The sequence below is a fragment of the Psammomys obesus genome, unplaced genomic scaffold, assembly GCF_907164565.1.
Source record: "Psammomys obesus unplaced genomic scaffold, mPsaObe1.curated_primary_1811, whole genome shotgun sequence".
NCBI lineage: Eukaryota > Metazoa > Chordata > Mammalia > Rodentia > Muridae > Psammomys > Psammomys obesus.
Genome location: NW_026596152.1, coordinates 11,053,135 through 11,073,997, shown reverse-complemented (window position 1 = coordinate 11,073,997; position 20,863 = coordinate 11,053,135). Strand labels below are relative to the sequence as shown.

The 20,863-nt window shown below is 44.0% G+C and overlaps 1 protein-coding gene across 2 annotated transcripts; it reads left to right on the top strand.

Moving 5' to 3' along the window:
* The first annotated feature begins 129 nt into the window (after positions 1–129).
* LOC129666719 (zinc finger protein ZFP2-like) lies at positions 130–14,594 on the top strand. Of its 2 annotated transcripts, XM_055593950.1 has the most exons (6): positions 130–224; positions 1,592–1,648; positions 6,918–7,044; positions 8,804–8,896; positions 10,831–11,970; positions 12,895–14,594. In XM_055593950.1, exons 2-6 carry the CDS (start codon positions 1,634–1,636, stop codon positions 12,948–12,950), a joined length of 1,431 nt encoding a protein of 476 aa, XP_055449925.1. In that variant the 5' UTR covers positions 130–224; positions 1,592–1,633; the 3' UTR covers positions 12,951–14,594. The 2 variants fall into 2 exon arrangements, with proteins under 2 accessions (XP_055449925.1, XP_055449924.1); XM_055593949.1 differs by having other exon boundaries at positions 10,831–14,594.
* The last annotated feature ends 6,269 nt before the right edge of the window (positions 14,595–20,863 follow it).

The following is a 20,863-nucleotide window of genomic DNA, read 5'->3' as shown; positions in this document are numbered from 1 at the left end:
CAACGATTGGTAACGTTTACTGTCACTCAAGCGAGTCTCTCCAATCGCGGTAGTGTCTCGGGATCTGCCCAATCAGACCCACTCTCCGCGGCGGGGCGTGTTCTCCCGATTTGTCTCCGGCTCCGCCATGTTGCTTCCGGTTTCCGCCGAGGTCCGGCCTTGGTTGTTGGGTCCTACGCTCTTTCTCGGTGAAAGCCACACCAGGGCTGACGTCCGGCAACGAGGTGAGTGCAGCCTCTGCGGAACCGGCGGGAGCTGCCTGGGGTCGGTCCTCATCCCTTCGACTGTTCCGGGTGCAGACGGCGCTGGGCTGGGAATCTGCGCTGCGCTGATCTCACCTGTCTCCGTGCCGGAAGCTGTGCCCAGACCCAGGGCCCTAATTTCTGAATCCTTGTTCTGCGGCGCCTGAGCTTAGCTCTCCCTCCGCCAGGTGACCCAGTGTGGGTCCCCACGCTGCAGGTCCAAAGGACTTTGCACATTGTCACTGTGATGTTTTGTGAGGGCTTCACCGGAGAGGAAGGCATTGAGGAGTCCAGTCGCTTGACCAGTTAGGACCCTGGTGGGAAGGACGTTGAGAAGGGAGCTGTAGGTGGAACCCTAGTGCGGGGCCTCTGAGTATTAGCCATCCAGACCAGAGTTCCCCCAGACAGAGCCATCACTGCGTTCTCGCTTCGTCTCCCAGGGCATCTATTCTAGGGTGGCAGTAGAGACCTGTTGTGTCTGGAGGGAAAAGCTATGACACAGCGGTAGTTCACGGAGGAGCGCAGCTGCCTTATTGTGGTTTCAGCTCCTTTGGGTCCACACTCAGAACTGTGGCTTCCTGGAGCCTGTGTTTTGCTTCGCGTGTCTTAAAGAATGTTCTTTTTAAAAATGCCGTAGAAGCAGGGTGTGGGAACACAAAGTTGCCATCTCAGCCAGTTTCCCTGGAAAAACTCAGGCTAAAATCTCTGCAGGTCACATTTATTGTAGCTACACTGGCCAGAGGGAGGGAATTTGTGGGAGGGAGCTAGACAAAGGCCTGGTTGCAGGGAGACCAGCCATTGTGAAACCTCATTCCTACTGTCCCGCAGTAAATACACTCAGTGTTCCACTTTGCCATAGTAGTTTTGGGAGGAAACCATCTAAATTGGATGAGGATATGCTTTCTATGAAAATTAAATATGCAAAACAAGAGATGCGCCTGTAGACATCCAGTTCCATGTGGTGTATCTGTATTGAACTGTACTGAACTGACAGGAAACTAAGTAATGTTGCCTAAGTATCTCTCTACAATATAATTTCTGTGACCTTATCGTGTTTATTAAACGCCCATCCTTAAAACATCACATTATTTCTTCAGAATAATAGTTTACTAGGCAAACGGCAAATAGTTCCCTTAACCTGTGCATCACCGAATGGTGGACCGCTGTCATTTAACAAAATGCTTGGTGCCCCTTGAACAATATTGTGGCAGTTTTCAAGTGTGACACACTGTTTCCACGCAGGGACGATTTTTGTTGTGGCTTTCTCCCTCAGCAGCTGTCTTTGTGCATTGGAATCTGAAAGCAAGGCGCATTCTAGTGAGTTAATTTCTGTTGACCTTCTCTTCCAGCTGTGATTGCGCAGTCCTCTCCTGTCTGAAAGAGTCAGGGCAATGGACGCATCTGAGGTAAGTTGTGTATTTGTGGCTCGCCTTGTTTTGTGTTGTATCTTAGGACTTTTGAAAATTGAAATGGAAGAGTAAAGTTAACGTGAGATAGAGGTCGGCAGATGGTAGCATTGGCCATGTTGACAGAGCCGTGGGATAAGGTCTTTTGGGAAATGATTAAGTCACATGCAGACTGGTCTCTGTTTTTCCTGAAATGATGGAACAGACGTCTGTTTGTTGTAGGGTTTGGATTGACTCAGAAAGAGGAGGTGCCAACTTGTCATGCCTTGAGGCCTCCTGTACCTGCATGATGTGGACAGAGCTTCATTCCCAGCCTGGAGATGAGTACAGCGTCCAGTAGTCTCAGTTACCAATGTTTGAACCCAGATCGGTTCACAGGGGTTTTCTTTGCTGGCTAACGCTGTATAGTTCCAGACAACTTTTAGAAGACCCCAGTATGTCACATGAGGCCTGCACTGTATGAAGACAATGTCCTGCAGGTCCTTCGTTTCTCTCCCTGCATTTTTCCCTGCTTGTGTGTATATGTAGATCATGACAATGTCCAAACATGTTTCTAGTAATAATTTGTCTTTACTGTTTGCATTTTTTCCCTATGCAGTACTCTTGGTTCAGATTCTCAACGTTTCATCACAGTCAAATGAAAACACTGTTCTCTGCCAACTGCCATACTTAAATCTCCTGCCATGCTGCAAAGTTCTGCTCATCACCTTCCTCTGGAAGTTCTTCATTTCAGTTTCTGTCCTAAAAGTTGCTGCTGCTTTCTTACCTTATTTTTCTGAGTTCTTTTTCTCCTTTATTTTGTTCTGCTCAGCCCTCCACTCATTCCACCTTAGAAGACTTCTGTGATCCAACCCTTTGGTGGTAACTATTTCTCAGTAGCGTGGACTGCTCGCTCGGCTTTCAGATCATAAGTTTGACTCCTGTGCTGATAGGCGAAGGTACCCAGGAGGCCCCCTTTCAAAAGAAACCACATCTTTCGGTTTTTCCTTGTATGTGGTAATGGTACTACTCTCCCTTGTGGCCTTGATGAGTATACTGGCAGGACGGAATTTGTTTCTCTTTACCCCTCTTTTTATTCCTTTCTCTTGCCTTCCCCTCCTTTTCTTCCTAAGGCCTAATGTTATGAGCTGCAGTTCCTACTCGTTCTGTTTGTTATTCATTCTTGCGCCAATGGCTGCATGTGATGCTGTCAATGGTGAGGAATTGTGGTTGCTTAAAGACAAATACACTTTCTTGCTCACAGTGGAACTGTCCGTCTCTGCCAGACCAGAGGGTCTGTTTCTTCAGTGGTGAAAGAGTTAGTGGGAGACCATCTCAGAAAGAGTCTTGAAAAAGGCACACAGAGCGTAAGTGAAAACAGAAGCACAGAGCTGAATACTGTGCGTATCATGCTTATATATTTCACATAAGTACTTCCATCCAGTTTGTAGATTATCCAAAATCTATTCCTTGCTCAAAAATGTCTTGGCATAATTTTATAAACACAGGAAACAGACCAACTAGATTTCAGTCTCTTCAGGATTGGGACAGGATTTTCTACAGAGGTTATAAGTACAATGGGTCAGGTTCATTGGGTTGCATGATGTGTCCCATAGAGAGGAGCCAGAATGTAGGAGTCAGCAGGTAAAGCTGTGGAAAGCACCAGAGACTGTTCCCTCCAGTGGTTCCGGTTCACGGTCAGTACCTTAGAAGGAACACTGGATTCAGAAATGGAGGCCAAACACTTGGGAACAGGAATGTTGATGTGCTAGCTGAATGGTAGAAAGAGATAAAGGTGTTTGTGTATCTGGTCAAACCTCACTAGAAGTGGTCTCAGCAGAGGGCTTTACAAGTAAAGTACTAGTATTAGGAACTTTTTAAAGGCATGGTTTCACCATGTAACCTTGTTTGGCCGTGAACTTGCTCTGTAAACCATGCTGGTCTTGAACTCTCAGACCACCTGCCTCTGTTTTCCACATAGTGGGTGTAAAGGCATGCACCACCATGCCCAGCTGCGAGGACTGTTGTTTGTTTCCCGTCCCCCTGACCATATGCTCCACTGGCCTTGCTGCCTTATATTGAGAAGGGCAATGTTTCTATTCAGCTGGAGGGACTGATTTTATCCTGAGCACTGTGCTTCTTAGACTCCAAGGCCATAGGTGGAGAAGAACCACAGTGCTGACTTTGCTGAGCAATCTAGATTACCCAGGGAAAATCAGAGTAGTCTACAGTGGAGGGAAGAAAGGGTGTTATTTGCTTTTGTATTGCTGTGACCAAGTACCCGAAAGAAACCACACAGGGGAGGAAAGATTTGTTTTGGTTCATTGTATTGGTCCATCGCGGCAGTGATGGCAGGTTGGAGTGGCTCCATCAGTGGAGGTGGAAGGTCAAGAGGAGCAGCTGTTCACACTATTGCAGATCTGGAACCTGAGAGAGCAGCATAACCTCTAGAGACACCCCCTTTCTAGTCTACCTCCACCAGCCAGACCCTGCCACATAAACCTTCCACAGCCTTCAAAGTAGCACACACATGTGGATCACATGCTCAAAGCAATGAGCCTGTAGGGAACATTCCGTATTCAGACCATGGAAGGAGAGTGCGTGTTACAGGAGAGCCCTAGCGGCATCTCATAACTGCCCTCTAGTGGCCAAAACAACCGTCAGGCAGGACTGTAAAAATGCCAGATACTCATGTATGACTATGTGGATCAGTTCTAGTAAAGAAGCATGGTCTGCTGCTGGGGAAATACAGAGTTAGTACTAGAATTAGATAGACAACTAATACACACACACACACACATATATATACATACAACCAGTTATAGAAATGAAGACTGTAGTTATGTCAGTTATTTCTATTTTATATCAAGTTTGTTTATGGCTGAGGGTGGTAACTGTGGTAGATCCCTTTCCAGGAATGTTTTTTTGTTTTTGTTTTTTTTTTCTGTGTTCATGTGTATAAAGCAGATATTTTGGATGCTAATATTTTTTGTAATTTTTCTTAGGTATATAATTAAGAACTAAACATTTTTAGAAGTGACTTAGTCTTTTTGTGATGCTGTTTCTTTGTCTGGGGACCTATTTTGATATATGAATTAAGATTTCTCAGCTTGTATTATACTTGTATGTTTATTGACTCTAAGTCTTTTTAGAAAGGTATTTCCTCACTGAAAATTAAAAGCAGAACAGTTTGTACCCAGAACTCTTGTTTGTATCCAGTCAATGTAAGCCGTACATTCAGTTTAGTGTGGATGTGTGGGTGTCTTCTCCCATGTCTCCTGCCTCCTGCTCAGACCTGGACCTTCCCTAGCGGATGCAGTTGTCTATTTCCTCAGAGGTCAGAAGCTGTAATAGAGGTTATGTTTTGATGAGCAGCAACTCCAAGTTTAGTGACGGTACATAAGCAAGGTGCCTATTGCATCTGTGGCTACAACAGCATAACAGAGTGGCCTTTCTGGAGTTTGCTGGTCAATGAGGAGAGCAGCAGACCACGTGCCAGCTTCAAAAGGTCATCGGAGGTGGCATATCGCTTCTGCAGGTGTTGTGTTAGGTACTGTGTCCAACATGTCCTGGACTCCTCTTCCACACACCTATGCCAGCACATCCAAAGTACCATCTCTTTAGCACTTTATGCTTATAATCTTGTGTCCCAAAATGATGCCAGGAATTCATTGAACATCCACTATGATAAGCTGGGTGTGGTGGCACACACCTTTAATCCTACACTCGGAGGCAGAAGCAGGCAAATCTCTGAGTTCAAGGCCAGCCTAGTCTACAAACTGAGTTCCAGGACAGTCAGAGCTACAAAGAGAAAACCTGTCTCAAAACAAAACAAAAACAAAAACAAAAACAAAAAAAAAACGCTCACTATGACTACCCTTGTTGCAGATATCTGGCACTCAGAGACAAACTTTAACCTACCCTGCACATAGTATAACAGATGGCATTAAGCTGAAGGGACGAACCTTGAGAGGCATCATCTTCCTATAGTCTTGAAGTCTTAGGCAAGTGTGGTGAATAGCCATAACCCTAAAGATTGGACACCTTCCCAGATGAGGCTGTGCTTCTGTAGCTGGGCTGTGATCTTCCAAGCTCAGGTCTCTCCTGTAGGAACTTCTCATTGTGTTCCTCAGGAAGTTTGCTGGTGATGAATGAAAGCCTGCCTCACTGATGTTTTGTACTCAGAGAATAGCAGTCCTTTCCCTCTCTTTCTTCTTCACAGCTCTCAAATGCTGCTTTTTGTCTGAACCAGGCAGTAGGTACCAACTTCAAAATGTAATCAGAGATGGCAGATCCGTGCAAGTGTTGCCTTAAGCAGTGCCAGTTAGTCGTGACTCAGTTGAAGTAAGGTGGGAATGGAGGCATGTGTTCTGCCCTGGTTCTGTACATACCACCTTAATTTTGCAAGTGTCCCAAAAGAAATCAGAAAGCAGATTCTCATGGGTAAAAAGATCTATTTTTTTCTCCCCACAAATTGTCTGCCTTCTTTCCTGTCACCTAGTCAAAGCATCAGTTCCTATGTAATTGCTTACGTCGATAGCTTGGAAACAAACTGGTGTTTTTATCAGAGACCACAAAAATTCCTGAAGTTCCTACTCTTTATTTTCTGTTTTTCTTTGTGTTTCCTTCTGTGATGAGTTCCCAGCTCCTATCTTAACCTCTTTCATCTGCCTATGTATCACTGATTGGCCACCAGCTATTGGCCCCTGCCTCAGCCTTCTGAAAGTAGGCTCTGTGGAGCTTACCATATTGCATGGCTTCCAGTCTGTATTTTTAGTGTGCTAGTGTATTTCCCGTCTGGGAATTACGAAGTGATTCTTCCCCTCTGGCTTCACCTTAGGACCCTCCTGTTTCTTCTTTCACGAGATGAACTTTCAAAATGTCAAGGTGTTGAGCTAACCAATTTTCACTGGCTCTGCTTGTCTATATAGGATGCTAGAGATATTTGTTTCAGTTGATCTAGCAGTTCTTCTAAATTTTCGATGGGCATATATGACTATACTTCTTTATAAATAATCTATGGGCAACATTGACCCCTTGTTATTGTAGTTGTTGGAGTCAGAGATGTATTTGAGTGGAAAACGAAATGATTATCAATTGCTTATTTGTTTTCTGCCTTTGTATATCATCATTACTAAATTAGTATGTTTATAAGGCATTTTGCGGATGGTTTTTCTTCCCTGATAAGAAAGCTTACATGTACATCTTGTGTAAACGATGCTTGTGGAGAGACGTGACCTGCTGTCTTCCTGTCTCTGACCCAAGGCTGAGCAGAGTTGTTTCACTACAGGGGCTGGTGTCATTTGAGGATGTGTCTGTGGACTTCTCCAGGGAAGAGTGGCAGGACCTGGATGCTGCTCAGAGGAAGCTCTACAGGGATGTGATGCTGGAGACCTACAGCAGCCTGGCGTCCTTGAGTGAGTAGAGGGCCACAGTAGTCCCTGTAGGAGCTTAGTCCTTTTTGGTAAAGACAGGAACACTCCCAAGGATTGTTTTTCTGTGCTAGTAACCAGATTGGATCTTGTGTAGTCCAAGTAAGCACCCAGCACTGAGCTTAATCTTCCCTCTGTTTATATTTTCTTAAGATTTTATTTTTGTATATGTGTGGGTGCCTGCCTCCATGTATGTGTGCGCCATGTACATGCAGTGCCCAAGGAGATCAGAAGGAGGGCAACGGAGCCTCCGGGACTGGCATTACAGACGGTCGTTAGCCATCATACTGCTGGGACCCAATATAGGTCCTCTGCAAGAGCAGCAAGTTTTCTTAATCACTGAGCCATTTGTCCAGGCCCATATTTCATGTGTGTGTGTGTGTGTGTGTGTGTGTGTGTGTGTGTGTGTGTGTGTGTGTCTGTCCATCCGTCGCGAATATGTGGGTGTTGAGGTAGGGTCTCTACATAGTCCTGGAACTCACTCTGTAGACCAGGCTGGTCTTGACTCACAGAGATCCACCTGCCTCTGCCTCCCCAGTGCTGGGATTAAAGGTGTGCGCCACCACATCCAGCCCCTACTTGTATGTTAATTGGCTCATTGTAGTTGTTCATATCTGTGACAGTGACCTGTCTTAAAATATTAGGCTCAATGAGCAGCTCCTTTCTAGAACTCGGCTCTCTTCTGCCTCACTGCAGAGGAGGAGCCCGAGCTCTCAGCACAGTGAGAAGCAGCAGAGGACAGGCAGAGCATCAGCACTGTCAGGTTGAACAATGGAAACTAAAAACAAAATACTAAACTTTTGTATTTATCCTTTTAAAAACTCTTCCTATATAGAGGGCATGGTCGTCCATACCTTTGATTCTGGCACTTGGGAGGCAGAGGCAAGGAGAGTTATGTGAGTTTGAGGCCAGGCTGGTTTTCTACATGGTGAGTTTAAGCCAGCCAAAGCTACATCTGTCTCAAAATAATTAAGACAGAACGAACACAGACACACAGAAACCTCTTCCTGTTACTTCTCTTTTGGTTTGGTGCTTGATTGAGCCAGTTTTTACCTTTGTGCTCTCACTGATGTTACTTCTTGTTCTAATCTTGCTCTGGTGTTTTATCCCTTCTCTGTTTCTCGTTCATTTACTTGTTTTTTGTAGGAACTTACTGCTTCCCTTTCGCTGCTCTTAGCACATCTTACCACATGGCTTAATAGTGGTGTAGGTGTTGTTGGTGTTTTGTTGCATTGCACCTTTAAGTTTTTTTGTTTGGTTTTGATTGTTTTTAACAGTTCATCATTCAGGTCTGTTTTTACTTTCAGTGTTTTTGTTTTGTTTTGTTTCATGTCTGACCATGGGGTTCGGGTGGCTGGTGTATGTTTTGTTGCGTGTGGTCCATGTACATCTGTTTGTGAGGCTTACCTGACTGTTTGCATGTGAGGAGGCCACAGGAGACTGCCCCTTCTGTCTTTGAGGGAGACTCATGGAACCAGAAGCTTGCCTTTCTAACCTGGCTGTTGGCCAGCAGTCTTCTGGGATCTGCCTTTGGAGGCCAAAAGACAGCATTGGATCCCCTGGAACTAAGGCTGGAAACAGTTGGAAACCTCCATTTGTGTGCTGGAAATTAAACCTAAGTCATCGGCAAGAGTGACCAGTGTTCTTAACCTCCAAACCATCTCTCCAACCCGGTGCATTGTTATTATTTAATGTACCTAACTTGGTAGTTAGCCAAAACTTGTATAATATTTCCTATTAATAGATCAGTGTGATCTCAAACCTGAGTTGATCCTGAAGTTGGAGCAGGAAGCTGAGCCATGGAAGGAAGAAGATGCCTCAAACCAGAGCTTCCCAGGTCAGTGAATGCACCCTGGACAAGGAGGCCAGGTTGAGGAAGCTCATCAAATGGTGGCTGTGTTGAGCTCTTTTTTCTATTTTCTCATGTCCCAAACTTGAGTATAAGTGTTCTTGCTCATCCAGCAGGAAGTGCGTACAGTCTGCAAGGAAAGCTCTTTCAAATAAATGCATGCATACCACTCGTATTAGTCAGGGCTTCCTAAAGGAAAAAACTGATAGAACACAGGCACATGCGCACGCACGGGATTTATGGGAATGGATTACAGGCTGTGACCCAGGTAGTCCATCAAAGGCTGTCCCAACAGAAAGGCCAAGATTGTGGTGCTAATCAGTCAGTTTGAGCTGTTCAGCAGTACCAATGTGCTGGAATCTGAAGGATCTAAGAAAGCTGCTGTCTTCAGTCTTCATTGGAATCCTAAAGTAGGTTCTTAAACCAGTGAAATAACGCCTCAGCAGCAGGATAGCTATACTTGCCAGTGAGAGTGAGGGCAAGCAGCAAAAAGCAAAAGCCTCCTTTTACCATGACCTTTCATTTAGGCCACCAGACAGTTTGGCTAAAATTTAGTGTGGGCCTTCCCACCTCAAATGATCCAGTCATGAAAATCCCTCACAGACATGTACAGCTGCTTGAGTTTTAGTTGATTCCAGATAGAGCCAAGTTAACCAAGATTGCCATCTTTGGCTGTTTTTGACATGTATTATCTTGGGCTTAGCAAATTGAGGGCAAACCTTCACATGTAACTTCCTTCCCCCCTTCTAACTTTGGCAATATGTTATCTTAGCCTAAACAAATTCTATGCAGGCTGTGGTTGTTCTTACACATTTGTTGGTGCAGTCATTTTATTTAAGCTCTTGTTCTTCTTTCTTTGTTTTTATAGCTTATTTTGAATATTTATTCATGTGTTTATTGCTTATTATTTGTTCCCTCTTGTCTACTTGTTTGATATTCTGGACCAAACTGGTGAATCAAGAAAATTATCAACAAACTAAAGAGCTCTATTGTGTTGAGAAACAGAAATTTTGTCACTAAAGAATCATCAGCCCTCCCCAAAATCTTCCCTGAATGAAAGAAGGAAAAAAAAAAAAATAGTTAAGATCTGAAGAACATTCAATTTTAAGATTATTGCCTTCTTCTGATTTGATTTAATTTAATTTTGGAGCACTGATTTCCAAACCTAGTATTCAGTGTGTAGATGGACACGAACTCTCAAGAGTGCTTATTATTTTATGGAAAATCCAGTTTTGATACTAATTTGAAACTAATACTAAAGGATTGATTAGAATATGAGAAAATGAAATCATATACATGCAGACAGAGAATTTGTGAACTGGGGGCCACTTAGCACACCCCAAGGATGGGGTGCATTTAGAGCTTGGTGTGACAGCAAGGACCCTTGGGACTTGAAGGTCAAACGAACCACAGATTGCATTTTTCTAGGCTTGTATTTTGTGTACTTAGGATTGTACTATGTAATTAGCCTTCTACTTTTCTCTTTGTAGAAATCACTCTAGCTCAGCACATACAATGAATTTGTACAGAAGCTCCGTTTGTTTTGAAATGTTAACATAGTCAGAATTCCCAAGCACAGGTAAAAGCATGGAAAAGCATGATTTTCTGAATCAGCCTGTATGTGTTCACACAGGTAGGAAAATGCCAGTCATTAATGTCAGACCTATGCAGAAATCTCACATTTTCAATGTTGAGGGTACACTCTGGTTTTTAAAGAACCAAATGTTTGCAGCCTTCCTATGTGTTATAGTTAATTCAAGAATCCATACTACTGTATATGGAGCAAGATCATCAGTATCTGAAAAACACTGGAGGTATCTATGTCATTTCATCCAGAAATTCTTAGGTAACAGACAAGTGTAAAACACTTGATCTGTATGGGTGCTAACCAGAAAACCTTCCATTTCTTTATTTCCTTCTAGATACGCAGAATGTGAATGCCTGGAATGAGATCAGCCAGGACAAGCAAAAGATATGTGGATGCGATCTGGTAATTGCCAAGAGCAGCACATCAGCTAAGGAGAGGTCTAAAGCAGGAGAAACATTTACTAGCTCACACCGTGCTTTAAGTCTGGCTGTAAAGAATGGCATGACTTCTGGAATGAGACCTGGGGCACTTAATATGTGGAGTGATGTGCTCCTCCCTAGTGGGCCCAGAGAGGTGCAGGCTGGAGAGGAACTTGACCTTCCCCATGTAACCAGGGTGTCCTCGAGACTTCCTGAGCCTCTTAGTCTGTATGGGAACACTGAGTGTGAAGAACATCACTTTCAGTACTGTGGGCCCAGGGAAGCTTTCCACATGGAGACAGTGTGGTTACAGAGCACATTCCCTAGGAGGGCTCCCCCCAGGAAGCTGAGGGACTACGGGAAAGGAATAGAAAAGTTAGCTCTTCCTTCCCAAGGGGGCACTCAGGTACGGGAGCAGACTTTTGGATGCAAAGTGTGTGGGAAATTGTTCTATAAAAATTTTCATCTCACACAGCATTTAAAAACACACAAAGAAAAGAAGTATTATAAAGGTAATAATTGTGAGCCGATGCTCAATATACGATCAAAGCTTCCAAAACATCAGAGCTTGGGTATGGGAGAAGAGCTTTCATCATTATGTAATGACGAAGAGAAATACATTTGTCAGAAATCAGAAAAAAGCGTTCAGCAGAGAATCATAGGGGATGGAAGGAATGTGTATGGGAAAACTGTGTGCTTAAAATTCAACTGCAGTGTTCAGCAGAACCCTCGCAGGGGGGAGAGATCCCATGAGTGCAATATGTCTACAAAGACAATTAGCAAGTCAGCCCTCCACCAGCCTGAGCCGCCTCACAGATATGAGAGAGTGCGTGCATGTAACACATGCGGGAAATCCTTTAACCATTCGCCAGATGTCCACTCGCAGTCCAGAGATCACACAACGGAGAAGACCTATGAGTGTAAAGACTGTGAGCAGTCAAAACTCACTGTGCCTCGGCAGGCTCACACACAGGAAAAGCGCTACGTGTGCCATGTCTGTGGAAAAGCCTTTTACAAAAGAGCTCACCTAAATGCGCATCAGAGAACTCACACAGGTGAGAAGCCGTATGACTGTAAAGAATGTGGCAAATCTTTCAGGCTGAAGTCGTTTCTTGTTGTGCATCAAAGAATTCACACAGGTGAGAAACCCTTTTCATGTGATACATGTGGGAAAAGTTTCAAGCAGAGGACCAGCCTCTACACACACATAAGAATTCACACAGGTGAGAAACCCTATGAATGTAAAGAATGTAGGAAATCTTTTATTCTCAAGTCATATCTCACTGTCCATCAGAGAACTCATTCTGGAGAGAAACCCTATGCATGTGATGTATGTGGAAAATCCTTTAAGCAAAATTCCCACCTTCATGCACATAAGAGAACTCACACAAGTGAGAAACCTTATGAGTGTATCGTATGTGGCAAAAGTTATAAGCAGAGTCCAAGCCTCTACACACATAAGAAAATTCATACAAGTGAGAAGCCCTATGAATGTAAACAGTGTAGAAAATCATTTAGCTTGAAGTTCCATCTCACTAGACATCAGAGAACTCACTCGGGTGAAAAACACTATCAGTGAAATGTGTGTAGATGAGCCTTTAAAGTAGAATTCACACCTGTGTGCCTCAGAGAACACATGGTGGGAAATCCTGGGGAGGACATGGAACAACTCTACCACTAACCATCTGCCCATGTTTATTAGGGCCTTCAGGGGTGAGAAACCGTCAGTGTAAGGTGGGCAGATTCAAGCTGGTCCATGTCAGAGAATTCACACAGGTGACAGCCAAAGGTACATCAGACAGCTCACAAATGTGAGAAACTTAAGAGCATATAAATGTAAAAATAACTCATTGTTCGGCAAAACACATACAACCTGGTATAGTGTATGTACAAAAACCTTTCTCCAGATGTCATATCTCAGCGGTCACTAGGTAATTCACACCCTATGAGAAACCCTCTGAATGTAGAAAATCCTTTAGCCATAGGTCATTCCTTACTGCATACCAAAGAAGGCACAATGGGGACATCTCCATGAATGTTGTTTATGTGCAGAAAACACTTACTCAAGACAAACCTCCGTGTTCACCTGAAAACTCAAAACTGAGAAACCCTATGACTGTAAATACAGTAGGAAGTATGTCCACCATAAGCCATCTGTCGCTGTACATGAAAGAAGTCACATAGGTGAGTAGCCCTAAGCACATAGGTGAGTATAATGTCAGCGGAGAACCCTTTAAAAGGTGTCTAGTCTCTTTGCATTAAAGAACTTGCACCACTGAGGAACCCTGAGAGTAATCTACACTGCCTTTTCCAGTCGGCAGACTGAACATCAGTAACTGCTCAAAGCACATGAATAATGTTATGTGGGAAACTTACTGGATATCAGACCTTCACTCGTACAGATGTAATCACTGTGTATCTGAAAGAACCACATACTGTAAGTCAGACCTCAGGAAACATTTGAATTAGCACAGGGAAGACTGAAAACAGGTGGGAAAATGTTTCTGTGGGAAATGTTTCTGTGTAAGAAGTTGCTCGGCACAGATTCTTCCCACAGAGGCCCGAAGTCCAAGAAACGGAGTGCCAAGTGCTCTCCAAGATGTACTTTCCTTCCTGCACTCATCAGCCTGTGTCTGCAGTCCATTTCTGTTAGTGAGCCCTGTGCTAAGCTCTTTAGTGGAATACAGATGTGTGTTGTGTATTGGTTTATATCCCACTATCCCCAGATCTTACAGCAAACTCTACCTGGGTGCCCGTCCATAGTTGGCCTGAGAGCAGATAGCCTCTAGCATGTTTGGGAGCTATGCAGAGAAGGGCACTGTGGCTTAGGATGTGCTTTGTCCAGGGAGCTGTGGTCCTCTTAACATATTTCTGCCATCTCGCTAGTGTTATGAAAGAGAGGTCTGCAGGATCTGTTTGTAATAGTGCAGACCCGCAGTTTACTTTAAAAGGTGGTTGAGACAAAGAGACTGTCTTTTTAGAAACCGTCAGGAGAGAGATCCTGCTTGCCATCCTTCATCCTCATGATGCTTTGTGGGAAAGAAGAAATCCTGATAAAATTCCCATAAAGACCAAATGTGTTTCTGGTAGGTATTGTCCATTAAACAGATCATTGAGTGAACATCTCCTGTATATGTGAAACCTTTCCACAGAATTGCCGGCTAGGTTTCAAAAATCCTTGGTCAAGGAAAATCATCACTATAGAAGCTGTATGTTAATATTTGAGAGAGATGTTAAAGCTCACATTCCCGTCATTTGTCAAAATCTGCATGCCAGGAGAAGAATATTGTAATACTGCCAATCAGTGGGCATCAGTCTTCGTCTGGGGACCTTTGTAACACTTACGTAGAGTTTGGGAGAGGCCAATGGCACATACAGTGATAGAGCTGAGCAGCCTACAGTATGTTGGCTAATACACTCATGTATATATGGTTCATGGATATGAGTATATCATATGAAATATATTCCTTGATGATACTCAGCAGAAGGGAATCTCCATGGCTTCATGTAATACGTGTTGAAATGTATGCTACAATTTCCCTCATTCCATGCCATTCTGGCCTGTTTACTTCTAGCCTCAAACATTGTATTATACACTTCTTAGTCTTGTAGCACATCTGAATGTGTGTGGCAGTTGTTTCTGGCTCAAGTAAATAAAGATACTGTTTTTCTAACACGATGTCTCTGATAGGAAAAGTGTTTGCAGTGAAAAGTACACAAAGTGACATTTGTTGACAGCTGGAGTGTGGATTGATGTTGGATTGTTGTGAACTGTAGTGCTCATTCTCTCCCAATCTCAGAGGGATAGTTTGTTTTTTCACACCTTTAAATGGGGCGTCAGCATAGGCGGGAGATTTGCACCAAATGCTTTGTAACAGGTTCTCTTTAATTTCTATTTTTTAAAAAATAGAACCTGTCTCAGTGTGTCATGCTGAAATTAGATAAAGTACTTGCCATATAACCTAGAGTGTGATTAAAAATACATTCTCTAAGCATTATGGTGAATTAGATTACAACTGTCTATCGTTTAAGTTGGTACGAGGCTACAACAGAATGTTGAGAGTGCCACGATGTATCTTAGAATGTGCCAAAAAGACAGATGGAAACATGGAAGCAGTAAGTAATCCGCTGTATACTGACCTGTGGAGGCAGAGCCATAAAGTGCTTTATTAGTGGATAATGTATGGCTTTCCTACTGCTGCTGCCAGCAGGCCAAGGTGGTAATCAAAGCGGCTGCCCCTGTGTGTGGCCCATGGTGGGGAAAGTGCCCGGAGCAGCTGTAGTGGTTCATCCCCAAGCTGTGGTGTCCTGCTGCTTCCCCAAGCTGGGGCACACTGACTCCATCCCTGCTGTGTGGTAGCCCACTGTAAGCCTCCTTCCCTCCGAGAGCCATGCCTAGCCCTCAAGCCGCCCTGGGGCTGCTAAGACAAAAAACAATGGCTGCTCCTGTCAGCGCCTCAGCGGGAGCTGTCCATGGTGACTCTTCCTGCCTCAGCCTACTGCTAAGGGAACCGACACCTTTCCTGCCTCAAACTGTATTGCCGCAGCCATGGGAGCTCTCCGTGATGACAACAACCTCTCCTGCTTCAGCCTGCTGCCTTCGCGGTGAACTCTAAATTCTGGACACTCTGTAGACTGTAGAACCTCAAGGCTGAAAAGCCGCCAGACCTCTGCTTGAGGAAGCGCCAGCAGCCCAGCTCCTCCCCCAGACCTCTGCAACTGTCATCCCCAGCCCCTCAGCAGGACTCCTCCCAGATTATGCTAATTTGAGGTGAAAAGTCTGGACAAAAACCCACGAATCCCTGAGCAGAAGAACTAACCAAGCCCCGAACTTCCCACTAAAACCCACCAATTCGCGAGTAAAAGTACCATCCAATCCCTGAACAGGAAAGCCCACCAATTCCTGATCTTCCCAAGTTTAGGACTTAAAGTCCCACCAATCCACACTCTAGAAATCTCTGCCCCAGAAAGCTCCGCCGCTTAAGAATGCCTATATAAAGGCTATGCTGCCCAGTTCAATGCTATCTCCTTCTGGAAGCCCAGGTAGCCACTTGTGGATTCAACCCTCTTCTCCTGGATTGGTCTTTCCAGTAAATATCTCTTAAGAGGTTTCTTCTCTTAAGAGAAGAAACAAAAGGAGCAGAGCCCACGCTCCTCAGGGCGTCAAGGTTGGGGCAACCCTCTCTGGGAGCTGCAACATCTTTGTTGAGGAGGCCTCCTCTCAGAGCTTGAGATTCCTGGGCTCCCGTGGCTCAGGACACCGCCCACCCAGAGTTGGATACCTTCCCCACTTTACCACCGGATCAGGAAGGCAGACCACCAGCAATGGACCTCATAGATTATCAGTGTGCAGAACTCTAAGAACCCATTTCAGTAGTGTATAGGGCCATTGAAATAGCTCGTGTGAGACCTGGGGACTCTTCTTTTTGCAGGGAGGGGCCATTTACTTGCAGGATGGTATTTCTCTTGGTCCATGAGAAATAGACACCAAGTTACAAACCAACGTAAGAATTCTTGGTGTTATGATGCTAGTGCAAAATTCTAGCACGTGGGAGGGAATGACAGCATTGAGTCTGAGGCCTATGTAAGGGACCCGTACGCCTACTGTTACAAACATGCACACACACACAAACTCTGCCCTAGACTCATACGTTTGATTTGAGCATCTGTGCCATCACTCCTGTCAACCTCCCCAGGAACATGTACAATGGCAGTCACATAACTATGTGCGTGCATATTTAAAGGGAAAATGGTAAGGTACATAACCAGATTAAAAACAACATAGCCAGACTAAAAATAATTGTTCCAGAGAACAGTAGATTGTAGTTCAAAATGGTATTTTGGATTTAAAGCAAAATAGGTCCTTATGCAATAGTAAAACTGACACTGATAAAACATCTCTAACTATGTATTTAATAACACTTAGTATATAAAGCAAAATACTCAAGGGCTCAGGGTTGGAGCAAGAACTCTAGGGCTAGAGGAGGCATTGAAGTGACAGTGGACAGTTGGAAACATTACTGAAGTAAAAGCCTTGGTCGTTGTGTCTGAGCACATGTTTGGCTGTGTGGAATTCCAGTGCTGGGCAACCAGAGCCAACTCTAACTGCCCGTAACAGCTTTAGGAGGCTCCCATCCTGCCTATCCAGCACCTGTCAATCTTCTCTTTACTCCTGGTCTCTGGCACTCTTCCCCAGGAGCTTTGCAGGGAAGACCAGCTTTCCCAGCACTGTCTCCCTGACCTTGTCCAGCAGCCAAGGCATCTGTGGTGATTTGAATGAGAATGGTCCTCAGAGGCTCATATATTTGAATGCTTAGTTACCAGGGAGTGGAACTGCTTGAAAGGAATAGAAGGATTAGGAAGTGTAGCCTTGTTGGAGGAGATGTGCTGACTCAGACACTGCTCTCCCATTGAGTCCAAATAAGTGTTTTTTTTCTTGTGGATCTTTTGTTGTTACGGTTGTTTTTGTGTTTTGAGATAGGGTTTCTCTGTGTCGCCTTGGCTTTCTTGGACTCACTCTGTAGACCAGGCTGGCCTCTAACTCAGAAATCCACCTGCCTCTGCCTCCCTGAATGCTGGGATCACAGGTGTGTGCCACTGTGCACACTTATTTTGGTTAAAGACAAAAGAAAACAAATTTATGCTCCTAGTGTTGCTCACCATTTGCATTACTGTGAGAAAACACTCAAGGTAATCAACTTAGGGAGAAACCCTGAGTTTTGCCTCATGTTTGCAGAAGATCCAGTTGATGGTTGGCTGGCTTTTACACTTGTAGCAAGGCAGTGTTTTTGAGGGGGCTGGGGGGTTAATGCTAGAGGTATGCTTTCACATCCTGGAGGCCAGAGAGCAAAGAGAAGACAGACCTAAAAAGGTCAAAGAAAAATGAGTCTTCAAAGCCACATGTTTGGTGCTGTTTCTTCTCCCTGAGTCGTCTCCCTCCTTTCACAGATGTACCAAGTCCCAGTTGCCGTCACACAGAGTACACAGGTACATTAAACCATTTGTGGCAGAGCCCTCATGACTGACCAGGCCTAGAAATATCCTCATATACAGACAGAGGGTTGGTACAATTATAAGTTCATCTCTTAAGTCAAACTGACAAGATTAACTACACTTAGAAACCCATCTGTTTTCATTGCTTTTAAGACGAGGATGAGGACTGCAGAGATGGCTTGGTGGTTAAGAGCACATATTGCTCTTGCACAGGGCCTGAGTTTAAAATTTTAAAGTGTACATTTAAGACTTGTAGCTTCCTAAGCCAGGAATAGTGGCATATACCTTTAAGCCCAGCATTTGGGAGGCAAAAGCTGGTGGATCTCTGAGTTCAGAGCCAGGCTGTTCTACATAGGGAGCTCCAGGCTATCCAGAGCTAAGTAATAAACCCTGTCTGAAAAAGAGAGAGAGAGACTGTAGCAGCTTTGAAACTGCAGAAATGGTTCAGCGACCATCACCACTCACTGCTTCTACAGAGGACCCAAGTTTGGTTCCTCTGTATTCAGTGGTTCCAAATTGCCTGTACCTCTAGTTCTAAGGAATCTAATGCCCTCCTTCAGCCTCTGTAGCCACTGCTTGCAAATGGTGCACATAGAGACAAGCAGGCACACACAGATATAAGTTTAAATAAAAGAAAAGAAATGTGGGGCTGGAGAGATGGCACAGCAGTTAAGAGCATTGCTGGTTTCCCACTTAGTTGAATTCCCATCACCCACATTGAGCTGCTTGCAACAACCTATAGCTCCAGCTCTGAGGGCCCGGGGGAGACTCAAAGGATGTCTCCAGTGTCTTTGGGGACCCCTATGCACATTGCACATGCCCCCTCACACACATAATTAATAAAACATGTTTTTAATTTTAGATTCATGTGTACGCATATGACCGTGCAAGCACAGGTACTAAAAATAAACATGTCTAGGTAGACAGGGTAGGGCGTGGGCCAAAGCAATAAAGAAAGTTCAAAGGTGCCTAATAAGTAGTTGTTGAAGCTATAAGAAGTTTATTATATTGTTAGTTTTGTGTGTATATTTATATATGTGTATATTTTTCTGCAATAATATATATGTAAAATATATTTATAAAAAGCAAAGTTAGGCCAAGTGTGGGGGCAAACACTTATAATCCCAGTAGCCTAGTAGCCCTGTGGAGGATATAAGTTCAGTGTTATCTTCAGCTACATATTGAGACTGAGACCATCCTGTGCTCTGTGAAATGTCCAAAGAACAAACAGAGGAAGTTGACAGCCTTAGCACCTAAGAATTTCATTACTGGACCAGGTGAGTAGCTTACAGTGCTTTTCAAGAACTTGTGAAGCTCATATCTAACAGTTTCATATCTAACTGTTGGCAGAGGTTTCTATTAAACAGCAGGGACTGGAGAGGTGGCTCAATGATTAAGAACACGGTGCTTTTCCAGAGGACTGAGGGTTAGTTCCCAGCACATAGCTATTTACATAACTACAGTTCTAGGGCATTTGGGCACCTTCTGGCCTCCTCTGGTACCAGGTGTGCATATGGCACAATTACATTCCATACAGGCAAAACACTTACACACAAAATATACATGTCTTAAGAACAACAACAAAGATCTAGTATACTTTTTGGAATAGGCAAAGCCAGACTTACTGAGAGCACGAGAGAGGCTAATTCCTTTTTTTCTTTTCTTTTTCTTTCTTTTTTTTTTTTTCACTATTACACAAGTGTATTCATTATGTAATAATTCATTGGGCCTTTCATAGATAGAATGCACATTTGTTTTGTTTGCATGCTATATGTTAATAAAAACAGTATTATATACTGTCACAAAACTCCATGGCAGTTTTGTTCGCATTAGTTTTTAAAAACTCTTTTATTTATGTTTCTTACATCTTTTTCTCCCAACTTCACCCCAATCCCTTCCAACACCCCAACACTAGGTAGAAGAGAAAAAAGGGTTAGTGGGAGAGGGGTGCAGTTCTCTTAGCTGCTTCCTGCTGGTTAGGGTCTTTGGGTTCCTTGGAGCCAGCCCAATTCTTGTTTCGGGAGATCTCCAACTTCTTGACTCAGAACAGCAACCAGGAGCAGCAAGAGAGAAGCAGGAGCAACTTTGATCTTTTTCTGAGCTCCACACTCTCTGTGCTCTGGCATTTATTCTCTCTACAGAGACCTCAAATTTAAACATCTACAGCTGGCAAAGAGCTCCTCTCAGAGCCCACACGAAGCAAATGGTCTGCTGCTGAATCAGTCCCACATCCCACACGTGGGACCAAAACAAAAACATGTTTATATCAACAACACAGTTTTTCAGAATAATCAAAGAATTTAGTACCCTCTTACTCTTTGCCTAGCCCATCATCAGAAGGATGGTAATTGTCTCCAAATCCTAAACCTCGGGCAGCCCCATACACTTATCAGTTGTTAGGCCAGTTTTGTAAGTGGTAAACTCTACACTTAAATTTTAAAAATCGTGTTGGGTGTGGGTGGGAGGGAAATGTGTAAGTGTGGGTGAAGGTACTCAGAGAGTTCAGAAGAGGGTGTTGGGTCCCCTGGGTCTTGAGTTACAGGGGGTTATGAGCTCCCTGGTGTGGATGCTAGGAACAGAATTCGGTTCTCTGCTCTTAGGCATTTGCTTTTACCAATGACAAATCTCTCCAACCCCAACTCTGCATTTTTTTTTTTAATGATACAACTTTTCCTTGCAATGTCCCAATGCTATGGTGCTCACCAGCCTTACACAACAGCATCCTTCACACAGCAGGGCAGTTGTGGTGGTGGGTTCCATAAGGACAGGTTTTGACCAAGAATGTATTCCTAGGAGATCACTCTGGTTTCTCTTTCAGCAATCCAGACACTGTTCTCCATCCAGGGAGATCAAATAAAGCATTGCCTGGTACAGTAGACAGTTATTACAGAATAAGGTGAAGCGTTGTTGAGAGTGAGCAAGGACCAAAGATTCCATTAGTAAATAGGCTTTACA